The sequence below is a fragment of the Leptosomus discolor genome, chromosome Z (assembly GCF_034619465.1).
Source record: "Leptosomus discolor isolate bLepDis1 chromosome Z, bLepDis1.hap2, whole genome shotgun sequence".
Classification (NCBI taxonomy): domain Eukaryota; kingdom Metazoa; phylum Chordata; class Aves; order Leptosomiformes; family Leptosomidae; genus Leptosomus; species Leptosomus discolor.
In genome coordinates this window covers 57742306-57754953 of record NC_141419.1, presented here as the reverse complement: position 1 = coordinate 57754953, position 12648 = coordinate 57742306, and the positions used below count along the sequence as shown (strand labels likewise).

At 38.4% G+C, this 12648-nt stretch overlaps 1 protein-coding gene across 1 annotated transcript in view; it reads left to right on the top strand.

The window, feature by feature from the left end:
• CCDC171 (coiled-coil domain containing 171) overlaps window positions 1–12648 on the top strand; it is a 147906-nt gene that overhangs the window by 93999 nt on the left and 41259 nt on the right. Inside the window, exon 22 of the mRNA XM_086480110.1 lies at window positions 10990–11121. Within this exon, the coding sequence (XP_086336236.1) occupies window positions 10990–11121 (132 nt within the window). The remainder of the gene's footprint in view (window positions 1–10989; window positions 11122–12648) is intronic.

The following is a 12648-nucleotide window of genomic DNA, read 5'->3' as shown; positions in this document are numbered from 1 at the left end:
CTTGATGTGCATAGTTGTTAGACCCAAATAGCTTGTTATTGAGTAGCAGAGTAATTTATCCTTTCTGGTTTGTCAACCTAAAGACTGAAGAAAGCAAAAGAATTAGAAATGTCAGGATGTTCCTTTCAGCAGGAACTAAAAAGAATTGATTGTAAATCATTCATAATTTGACATATCATTTCTCCTAGAACAACAAAGGAAAATTATTGATCTTTGGGAAATATCTGAAATGTAAACCCTATATCATAATGGTAGCTAATTATCTAACATTAATGAACATGGCTTATGTGTAAACTCTCAAGTTTACACTATTGTTCTTTAAGGTTTTCTCATACAGTGAAAAATTAGAACATGATGAAGTAGATGAAATACTAGTAAAGGAGCCACAAACCTGTCTTTTCCCCCATAGAAATTCTGGAAACTGCCTTTGTTTTCAAACAGGAATCAAAAGAAAATGGATAAAGCTCAGAATGATCTGACATTGGACAAGTATTACTATTACCTGCAGTTACATTTATGGGAGTTTGAAACTGAACATTATTTTATTTCTACATTGATGTATTCATGAGCAAATATCCATAAAATTCCACAGTATCACTTGCAGGATCTATGTTATCAGGGCATAATGCTAAGTTTTTGCTCATAGAGCTCAGAGGGATTTTACAGACATCCTTAGTAATCTTAGTTAGACTCAGGATAAGATGGTATACACTTGATATCTATTAAATGCACCTCATTCTTTTCTGTACTCTGTCACTGCTGCCTTCTGGAATTCTTGTAATGTAGGTGCTAGATCATCTGCCTTTAGGTATACTTGGGTGTAACATTCGGCAAACAAAGCCAGAAGAAGCAGAGCTGAGGGGAACAATCTGTGTGCATGCTTCTAATACAGCTCTGGGCAAGGGATCGTTTACAACACTTACCGCCTCCCATGTGACTGTGGAAAATCTAGTAACCTACATTTGGCTTTGTCAACAAGTGCTTGGTCATGCTTGTACCCAGAATGATTCTTTTAAGACTATTTCAGAGCCACCTTTGTAAGTCATGATCAATATTTATGAAGCATAAATGTTAAAGAACTTGAGCATGTGCTATGCTAAGAGAGAAAATATTTTTAGCAGCTAGTTGCATATACTTCATAACCTGCAAGATATTCTTTAGAAGGTTATTTTTTGTCTTATCTTGGGGCTTGCCAAATTAGCTATCTTCATCTGACTCCTGGAGCTGGATTATTTACACACGAGTTCCTGATACCATTAAAATAAGAGATCTGTCTTGATTTAGTACCATCTAAATATGAAAGACAGGTGTCAAAATACAAAGTGAATGTTCTACAAAATTTAAAAAGAACACCACCAAGGGCAAACAAAGGACCTCAGTAAGATTTTGGTTTGGCTCAGTTTTATTGTCATAATATTAAAGACAACCAAAAAGTAATAACTGAATTATCTAGAAATCTAGGTTTGGAAAATAGATGCGATTCCCCCCCCACCACCACTTTTTCCTTAGAATCTGTTAGGTAGCCTTAAACTGAAAAACTTAGCAAAGTAGAACAGGCTTAAACATTGACTACTTAGGGAGCTTGTATCCATGACTTGACCAATAATTTATATACGAGAAAAAAAAAAAAAAAGGAAAAAAAAAAAGCTCAACATAAAATGCAAAATGGTAACAGATATAAATTAGCTTTTACAGGAAGAGTTCTTGGAAGGAATTATGTCTACTTGAAGTTCAAACATAAAGACTTTTCGTAAAGCCCATTTGCAGTCCTTTATTATATATGAAAGATAAATGATTTCTTGAAACACTTTCCCCTCAAAAATGTGTTGAAGTTTTTTTTTGTTATAAGTATACTCTTGTTATACTTGTTGATAACCTGTATTTCATTATTAATTTCTTCGGTACTTAATATCATATTTGCATAAACAGGGTAAGAGACATTCTGTTAATTTTATTATAATAGATTCTTTAACATGTGTACTTAATGACTTACGATAATCCCATCAGTGGAAGAAATAATTTTACACTGTCTCTGTTAAAATCTTCAGCCTTCACTTTGTATTGCTTCTCATTTGAGTGCTTGTGGTGGATTAGCCTTGGCCAGCAGCCAGGCACCCACCCAGCCGCTCTCTCACTCACCCTCAACAGGATCCGGACAAAATGGGCTCAGAGAGCTTGTGCATTGAGATAGATAGGGTAAAACAGAGTTGACTTGGGGAAAATTAATCTGTTTATTAAAATAGATTTGGGAAGTGAGAAACAAAGACAAAAAAATCAACATCTTCTTGCCTTTTAGGCTCAACTTCACTCCTGACTCCTCTGCCCATGCCCTGAGGTGCAGGGGCAATGAGGGGCAGAGGATTGCAGTCCATAACTCCTCTCTGCTGCTCCTTCCTCCTCATGCTGTTTTCGCTGCTCCAGCATGAGCTCTCTACATGGGCTGCAGTCCTTCAAGAATGCCTGCTCCTACATGAGCTCTCCATGGGCTTCAGTTCTGTCAGGAACTATCTGCCTGCTCCAGCATGGTCCCTTCCATGCGTTACAAGGAAATACCTGATCTGGTGCCTCAAGCACTAACCCCCCTTTCTCTGACTCTTGTGTTCACAGGGCTGTTTCTCACTCTTTTTCTTCCCCCTGCTCTGCCTGGTGGTTTTTGCCTTTTCTTAAATACATCTTCACAGAGGGGCCACCAGCTTGGCTGAGGGGCTCAGCCGTGCCCTGTGGTGGGTTGGTTGGAGCTGGCTGGAACCATCTGTGTCCAGTGTGCCCTGCGGCCCCCTACTGCCAGAGTGTTTTAAGTGCCTCTTCAGCCTCCCTAAAACCCTGTTCTCTAAATTCTGCCTGTGCAAAACACCACCATGTGAAGTCATCCCAGTGAGTCAGCCTGTATGGAGACAGAAAACTGCTTCTGTTTCCTCTTGTACTCTCAACTATTAAAGCCTTGACAAGCATGATGAGCTGGCAGAGTTTTCAGCCTGTCCCAGCCTAGGCTGTTTAGGATTTGGATATTTTAACAGGTTCGTGAAGTACCATGTCTTCACTATTACCCACTACCCTGTGAGGCTGATAAGCTGTGCTAATGAGTCAGTAAAAAACACAAAAAGAACTCCCTCAAAAAATCTTTTTCGCATTACTCGTTAGCAACCCACTCATTCTGACATTTCAGGACAGTTCAGGGACCAAAACACCTATCCAGCATGCTCCTTTTCTTCTGGCACTTGGTCAGAAAAATTCTTCTTCATCTACTTCTGTAATGCACTTCATTCCTGCTGACTGAAAGGTTCATACGCTGGCTGGCAAAAGGGCTTCCACGCAGACCCAGCAGCCGTCATGCCTTGAAATGCTTCCACTGCTGTGTTTCATTGCCTCACTGCTGCTCCCCTTCCACCCTATTGTCTTCAAAATGTCCCTAAACTGGCTGTGCGTGAGGTTTGGGCCCCACAATTCTATCAGCTGAAAAAAATCTGAACACTGTACAATCCTGTTACATACTTGCAAAATACAAAGACAAAATTATCTATCTTTACCTAATTTAATGATGTTTTTAATACAGGACAAAGAGACAGTTGGAGGTGGGGCGAGACCATTCAAGACTTGAGAATTAGTAACATCATAGCATTAAATTGCTATTTCTGCTGTGGTCCATAGCAATAAAATGCATTGCCTTATGATGGTTGGTTTATGACCTGTAAGAAATTAGTTTACAATAGGTTTAAGTCCATATACAAGTGACCAGCTCAGTAAAAACACTCACTGTAAGTTGCATTAATTGTTAGTTTCAGCAAGAAGATCACAAATTGATCAGGGCTTGAAAAAACAGAACAGTTATGAGGCTTAAGTTAGCTGTCACTATCAGACTTCAGTAGATGTGACCTGATACTTTTAGATGTACTGATCAGCCACAGTTCTTCAAGTTAGCTGCGATTTATAGTCTGTCATGTTATTTAGTTATCTCAATAGTGATTTAAAAGCTCTTGTTTTAGAGATCTCAACTTGAAAATTTTTCCCTATCCTAATGTCACTCCCAGAGCTGGTTCTTCTGTGTGTTCAGACACATTAACAGAGTGAAGCCTGCTTTTCTGTGTGCGCTCAGGGTCTATTCATTGCTGTAGTCCTTGGTTGTCTAAACCAACCTATTGAAACCGGTATGTGTACATGCAATAAAGAAAACCCAGTTAGAATATTAAAATTCTAAACGACTGCTGTAAGAAGTTTATAGTGGGAAACAAGCTATTATTTCTCTGTGGTAAGAAAAATGTAGTAAAAAGGTTACTTTCTCCCCCTCAATCTCAAATTAGCATCTCTTCATTTCAATGACTTTTTTTTCGCCCCCTAGTAGTCTGACTTTCCTGATCCTTGTTCCTAAAGATCAGTTGTGCAGGACATACAGGTGTTAGCACAGCTGGCTTGCTGATGACAACTCTGTCCGTATAGCTGTCTAGTGTGTCATCACTCATATTGTTCAGTGTCATTCTGACCTAGCCAAGCTAAAAATGGTACTCCAGCTCAAGAGGGATTTAAAAACCTTGACAAACTAAAGATAAGACATTGCTGAATGTCATTTCTATGTGCTTAACTGTTTTCAGTTTAGACATACCTTAATAACTAATTTCAGGGTGCATTTGTCTTTGTCTTTTGTTGGTTGTTTGTGGGTTTTTTTGTTTGTTTGTTTGTTTGTTTTTTTTAAAAAGCCGGAATACTTTAGTGTAGTTTGCCTTCAGTAAGGAAAAGTCCTTGTTTGGAGAACTGTGGAGTTACTGAATACATTAAGTATTATTTTCTCCAGACATAGGTTCATTTTCAGCCCAAGGTCACTGAAATCCATTCATAGGGGATGTATTATAGCACACATACTACAACTACAGCAAAGCTTAGGTGCAGTGGTCAATGTTTGCAAAAATACAGCTCTGGATCAAATTAACATCTTATTCAACAGAGTGTGTAGTGTGTGTGTGTAGTAACATGAGAAAGCTTGGATTAAACTTATAGGTAAGCCTTGAATGGTGTTCTACTCTGAAAATTAATTTCCATAATCTTTACTAGTCTTTAAGGAAAAAAACCACCACCAACAACAACAAAAAGCCAAGCATACCCAAAACATCAGTTTTATGAGCTATGTGTCTCCTTACACAAATGCTATTATGCAGTAATTAATATTCCTTTAAAAACCACCTGTGACATGTCTTGTATTGTAATTAAATAGAGATTTGCATGGCAGTAGTCAAAAAGAGTAGTCACTAAATGTGTATGCTAATACAGAAATTTTTAGTAGATTTTCAGTCAAGAGAAATATTTGGTATACGTAGTTTCACTAATGTATTGTTACCTACAGCAGGGTACGTGCAAATGCTGTTTAAACACCTTCACTATCAACAGAAGTCAGACCCTTGGGTTTGAAGACTTATTCCTTCTTTTGAGGAATGAGTATTCAATGATTTGCTGGCCTGTAATGAGTACTCAGACCTGACTGTGGTGGCCATATAACAGGTATCCATTCAACTGTACCATACAGCTCTTTTCCCTTTCCATCTGAGGCACTATTTTGTTGAAGCAAGATGAGTTGTTATTTGGTGTAGTTTGGTTTGGCCTTCTTGGGGGGAAAAAAAAAATTGAAAAAAGAGTTTGAGGGGTGGTTTTGCGGTTCAGTTGACTGGTTTGGTTCCCAGCATCATTCCTCACCTGTTTTGTGCTCTTAATTGTTGCTATAGTTTTCCAATTTTCAGATGTTTGATAGAAGTGCTCTCAGTTTAAGGAATGCCATCTTGTCACAGGCAGTCTCTCTACTTCCGGAGTGATCCTTGATTGCTGAAACATCCTGATGGAAAATACTGTGTCCATGGTTATATAGGCTCTCATTCAATAAGATGAATACACACCTTTTGAGTGATTTCCTTATTTTTAGGGCACACTCAGACTCTGGTGTTTATGAGCAACTGATATTAACAGATTGTCTCTTGGATGCAACAGGGTGTTGTGATATATACTTTCTTTGGATGTCACACGTGGCAAATCCTTCAGCAAATCTTCTGGGGTCTGTATTCCCTTAAAGGGCTAACAGTTCAGCTGTGATCACTCTTTTCTAGAGAGCCAATACTCAGGAACGACAGCGTATGGACATATCCTTACAAAGATCATCTTTATTGGCAACTTACTTGAAGAATCGCTGTTATCAACACTATTCAGTACTATTATTGGTGCATCTTCCTTCATGTTTTTTTTTAACATAGAGGAAGAGAACATCAACAATTCATAACTAAACATTAAAAAATGAGAAAGTGTTCATGAAGGTTTAATTCTGTCCACCAATGTATATACTTTTTTATTATTCTCCTTAGTTCCATGATCATTTGTGCCTCTAACAAAGACATGCCTATTCAAATGAGTTACTATATAACTTACTTCTGTTAACTTCTCATTGAAGAAGGCAAAGCATCACGTTCAGTAGATGTGCATGTCCTTGATTTGTGCAATAAGGCCTCCATTCTACCTGCTGCCCTGGAGGTATGGACATTTTGCAGGTAAATCAGCCACATATTTACAAGACTGTGGTTAAGACTAAGATGTGGTTTGCATTCAAACTGCTTCCTTCTATTTTAAAAACTTCTAAAAACAGTTCTGTTAATTATATGTCACATGCAGAACGCCTAACGGTGTGGTAGAAACCATTTTGCTTGCACTCACTTAGTATGATTTCATAACATTTGTAGCTTCTGTTGTCTCAGCAATATGGTCACCTCAAAATCAAGCAGCCTAAGTCATTGTTTGCCATTGACTTATCATCACCAAGTCACTGCACCGTTGTAGTTTTTGTTCCACTATTTAAATTGCAGATTATATGGTATTAAAAATACTAATAGGAAATGGAAGTACAATAAGCTCCAAGTCTTTTACTTTCTAGGTACTATTTCTTATGTAGGATTGGTGAACTTTGACCTATGAAGGTTCTCCTATATAGCTTACATGGTAAAGATTGTATCCATAAATGGTGTCGTTTTCCTCTCACCATAAGAAAGCATTGAATTAGGTCTAAAATGATGAACAAAAATCCCAGGTTTGTTTTGTCCATCAGATAGTAACTGGGCAAAGTCATAAGGGAGGAGTAAGCACATCTTAATACCATTTTCGACTTGCTAGCCTGTCTCTATTGGCATAGCTAGACATACCAGCTCAAACTGTGCAGAGGGAAAACAAAGATGTGAGCATAGAAGTGGCTTCAGACAAAATTATTGTTATCTCTGATCAGCAGAGAATTTTTAATATAATTTTTGGACATGTGGAATTAGCCCATCAAATTCTACACCTTGGTTCAGTCAATAATGTAACTTCAGTTTATTACTCAGTTTCAGCTTTGATCTGAATTCATCAGCACTTTATTGATTTTAAATTGAGAAGCTGTAGTGTTGTCTTCTGTGTTGCTCTCTTAATTAATGAAAAAGTTAAACACTGTCATAAGTCACTGTGCTCCTTTGTTTTAAAATGTTTTAAGTGCTATAGTAGAGTTGTGTGTATCCGCTTGTGATTTTGCCTGTTTTCGGACAGTATTTATGTAAGACTAAGCTTAGAAATCTGATGGTCATACTTCGCAGCCCACTGTTGCAGTACTTACTATGCTCCATATAAAATCACTCTTGCAACTTTTCATGGTCTTAGCCAAAATTGTGTTTACCAAACTGTGAAATAGCCAAAATCTTCACTAACACTGGAAATAGGTACAGTTGTATTTTTTTTCCTCTCTATTAATTTTTGAGTATGGGATGGTGGAACTCATTTTAGACATTTTTAATAATTGCAATAAGCCTGATTAGCTAATTAGGTTTTTTTAGATTATAGCATTGGGTCTCTAGCTTAAGGAGACCTCTCTGATGAAATAGTCTTGCTTTAGGTTTCATGTGGAGAGAAGAGCTCTGAAACTTGCATCATAAAGCTTAACTACATGGGATGGTTTTCCTCTCTGTTAAGCTGCCAAAAAAAAAAAAAAAAATTACCAGTTTTACCTTTGCCTGATAGTTCTGTAATGTAAGTGTGTATGTGAATACTGTGCTTACTTCCTTAGAGAATGAGGAAGTAAATCACAGTCTTCCAATTCATGTCACTATCTTTCTGCATCTCAGAAAGCCAGGAAGTGATGAAATTAGTTCTTAACTAAGATTTTATATAGGAACGGCCTGTCCAGCGTGATTCCATGCAGGCACAGCTGTTACAGCTTTCCATTCCTTGAAGAGGTAGCCAGCTTGAAGACTGTTTTTGCTTTTTTTTCACTTTTAGTTGAAACAGTGTGATGGTATTTGTACAGTATATGGCCGATCTTTTGTTCTTATAATTTTTCCTGAACCCTTGTGAGTATTTTTCAATGGAGAAAACTAACTTTTGTTTTCTGTTTCTCAGTATGCATGTTGATAATGGGATTTACTCTTTACAATCTAAATATTTACAAACACAAGAAGTTTTGGGCTTGGTTTTTTTAGTTATGAATCTTCATATCAAATAGACTGTTTAAGGGGCTAATATGCGCTTTTCTGGTGCGGCGCTATTAATGGCACATGCTTAACCACAATTCAGCCGTTTTAAAAAATGGTTTTTGTATTTCATTGTTCAGTGAGTGTCAGGCCCCAATACTGAAATGGAGAATTTGAAACTAATAGGGTTAAAAGGACTTCCACTGTCTGTATTGTGTGTGTATTATACCTACATTGCTTATACATTGTTTTTTTCCCCCTAGTATTAGCAATCTGCTTTTGTACTTTGACATAGGGATTTCCCTTGTGAGTTTTGTCACAGAAAAAAGAGAATCATCAATATCGCAGTTAAACTTGACTTTCAAAGCTAATAGTATCTCATTTGGGGGCTGAAATTTAATAAATTTTCTTTGATTCTGGGTGAGTTTTTAAACATCAAACAATGAATTGGCCAGGGTGCAGTAAAATATTTAGATCTATTGACTACGGTTCAGAAGGGTAGAAGGCAAAAACACTGGTGGTTTGATGTTGATAAATTCTTAGTACCTTAATCCACATTAATGTTTTCTTTTATCTGTGTGCATACTGGCAGCAAAGACACTGAAAAGTTGGGGTATAAAAGCTATAAAAATGTAAATCAAGTTATGTATATCTGTGTGTGTGTGTATATATATGTGTATTTCAAGTAATGCATTTTGTTATATTCAGCAAGGTTAACATCTGACCGGAATTACACATACTGACAGAACACTCTAGAGAGTATGTTTGTTCCATAGGACTATATATCCTGAACCTAGTGCACTATATGTGCAAAAAATGTGTAGAGGACCTTTCCTGTTATAAAAATTGCATCATAGTGCATATGTTTGGCAGCCACAGGTATTGACAGGAATTCTTTAGGTCAACTTGGGAAATGTAGGACTCCCTATTCCCACAGAACAGAGCAACGAATAAAACAAAATCTTTTCTTCTTTGTATCAGTGGATTTACACATGCATACTTCTTTCGATCAGAGCACATTTCAAAGGCTGTGCTGTTATTTGAAATATGTTCACTCATAATCATAATTTTACGAAAATCTGATTTTGCAAGCGATTACCAAAAAAGTAATCTGGGATTTAAAATGAATGGACGTATATTAATTCATGTTGAGTTCTTTTGGGCAAGGGAGGCCAAGAAAAGGCTAAGAAAAACTAAAATTTATTTTGAATAGTATTTAGTAAATGGTGCATCGATTTATATGTATGTAGTAGATATTTAGTATACGCTTTAGAATCAGACTGTGTGTTGTTGCTGAAGACAGTATTTTTGCAGTACTAGCTGTCTGTGTCAACAGATACAGTCTGTGCCAAATGAATGATGTATTCTATCCGTTTGTACATGGTAATTTTTGTATTAGAGTGAAAAATGGGTGCGTGGCAGCGTATGGTATATGGAGGTGAGCGATATGTCTGTGGAAGCTGCGCGTTAAATACGGGTAGCTTCACACCCGTGCTGATAGACGAACTATATGTTGCGATGTGTGGGGGAACGTTGCGTTCTAAATAGCGATGACCGTGGCCGTGCTCCTGCGCACCACGGGCCGGTCGGGTTGGTTGCGGGCCGGGGCGGCGGCGGCGGCGGCGGCTTTGCCCTGCCGCGGGTGGTACCTGCGCCTGTGGGCCGCGCCGCGCGGGCGTCCTTCCGCGCGGGGCCAGCAGGTGGCGCCGCGACACCAACGGCCCGCGGCCGCGGCCGCCGCGGCCATGACACCGCCGGGCCGGGGCTGCCGCTGCCCGGGGGTTTTGTTCCAGCCTTCCCTTTCAGACTGCCCGCAAAACTAACTGAATAGCAAACTGTCTGAATTCTGTGCCGGTTGTAGCATTTCCCGCTCCAAATGGGCAGAGTTAGAAACAGTATAAAAGTCGATTAATACCAGTTAGCCCATTATTTCTTACAGTGAGGCCACAATAAGAAATCTAGTAGCAAGGTGGGGTTGTTTTCCTCCTCCTGTTAATTGCAGAGCTACAGATTGGTTTACTTGGCTTTGTTTGAGGATTGTTCATTTCAGTCTGGGGTTTAACTGAATTGATATTAAATGAAACTTATTGTGGAGGACTGGTACGATCTCCCTGCAGTACATGCCAGAACTCACATGCCAGCCTTCTTTATTCTATGATCGCCTGAACTTTTTAATTTCATAGCTGGTGTTTGTTTGAATCAGAAGTGCAATCACTGTTTATTTTCTTATAAGGTTTTTACAGGGGACAGATCTGTGAAATGTGTATACCAGGTGGGCTTGTGAGCCCTTAGTGCCTCTTCTTTCCTTCTCATTTCAGACCAGGGGAAGATGCTTTTTCTTCTTAACATTCCCTCCCAGCACTCTGAATTAGAGATTTATTTGCAACGAAAAATCAATTAGTCCTAAATTTATTCATGGATTTCAGGTCCAGCGATCAATGCAAGTCCACTCAGTGGGCTCAAGGGGACCCAGTTCATCCCAGTTAATGTGTCTGAAGGGGAATTACCATTGATGCTGTTTTTTTCCCTTTAGGTCAGAGATCAGACCTTGCTGTCACGGACTGCGGCAACCAAGAATGACTTCACCCTGCAGCTACCCAGACTGCACCTAGAGACCTTTGCAGTGGAAGGGCTGAAGGGCAGGCCAGAGGTTGTAGCATTTCAGGTTAGAGACCAAAATAATCCTGTTTCTTTTTTTCCTTTTTTGCATCTGAGAGAGAGCAAGAAGCTAGACTGCTCTGAACGTGTGGAGAACAAAAAGCTTCAAAACTATTGCAGTCAACAGTTGAAAGAGAAATAGATTTCATATCCACCCTTGAATATGGTATTTCAGAGATGATGTGAGTTTTTAATTTTGCAGTTATAATGTTAAATAACTGATGGGAAGGTGACCATAGAAAAATGCAAATATTCTATTTGAAAATTAACATAGCTCTACCCCACCCCCACTTTCCTCCCTCACCTTAATTTAAGCGAGACAAATAAAATAGGGGAACAAAAATTACAGGATTTTTATGCTGCTTCTTGGTCAGTGTCAGATTTTTCCATATTACAGTTTTAGAAGTAATGGTGATTTTTGAGCATTCCTAATTGAAAAGAAACTGCTATTTGGAATTCTTAGATCTAGAAGGTATTTTGCTCTTGTAGGTTTAAAGACTTGTATGTTTCAAAATACTAATTTTCCTAGGAGGAAACAATGCGAAAGAAGAGAAATGAACTGAAAATGTACGTATTTGCAGTTCTGAAAATAGATTCTATGCAATGCCTCCTTATTAAGTTTGTTATGTCTTCATAGACACATACTATCCCTTAATCTTTATAGCTGTGCAGAATTACTTCATTCTTGTGATACATTATTGCTAAAGACAGAACATTTTGTTTTCTCAGTGAGAGAGTGAAATGCAGAGTAAGTACATACTCCGTTCATTGTGCTCTGCTATGCGAATCAGAGAGAGGAGAGCTAGTCATGTAAAGTGCAAGGAAGTCAGATGGCAATGCAAGTATTGCATAGTGTGTGTATGTTTTTGTAGTAACCCTTTTTAATTTATTCTAGATTTTCTGTTCTAGATGAAGCATATAATTGCAGGAACAGGGTCACAAAATCAAATATTCAAGGCAGGTTCTAACTGGACATTTCTCCTTGTCCTCTTGCATTCATGCCGTTCAGTGTGTGGTAAAGACTTAAATTATGTGTGTATTATCGTGTTTCCATAATAAAGTAGTAGTGTGTAACACCTTGAGATTCCCGTGTACTTCAATTAACACATCTGTGTGTCTCTAGCAGAGGGTAGAGTTACAAATGTTTCCCCAGTACAGTGATGATCACTTCTAAGGCTGTGCAAAACGTTCCACGGGTGGCATCTTTTCAAAGAAGCAGTCATGGAAATCACCAGCTTTTAAATACTGCTCTGCTAATTTGGTGGCTTACTCAGTGATAGCTGCCTTTTTTTTTTTTTTTCCTTCTTTTTTTTTTGTCCCATCCCAACTCCCATTCTTTTTTGACATCAGAATGATTGTAGAAGCATTTGCAAGACAGCCTATTCCTTCTTTCTTTCTAAGAAGATTAAGAGAAACAGAAGTACAAAAAGTGGCGTTTCACATTTGTGCAGATTGCTTGTGTCGTAACTAACACATCGTAATGTATGCGCTGGGCAGCCTACTGGTGGTGCAGTGGCATACACATACTTTTTGT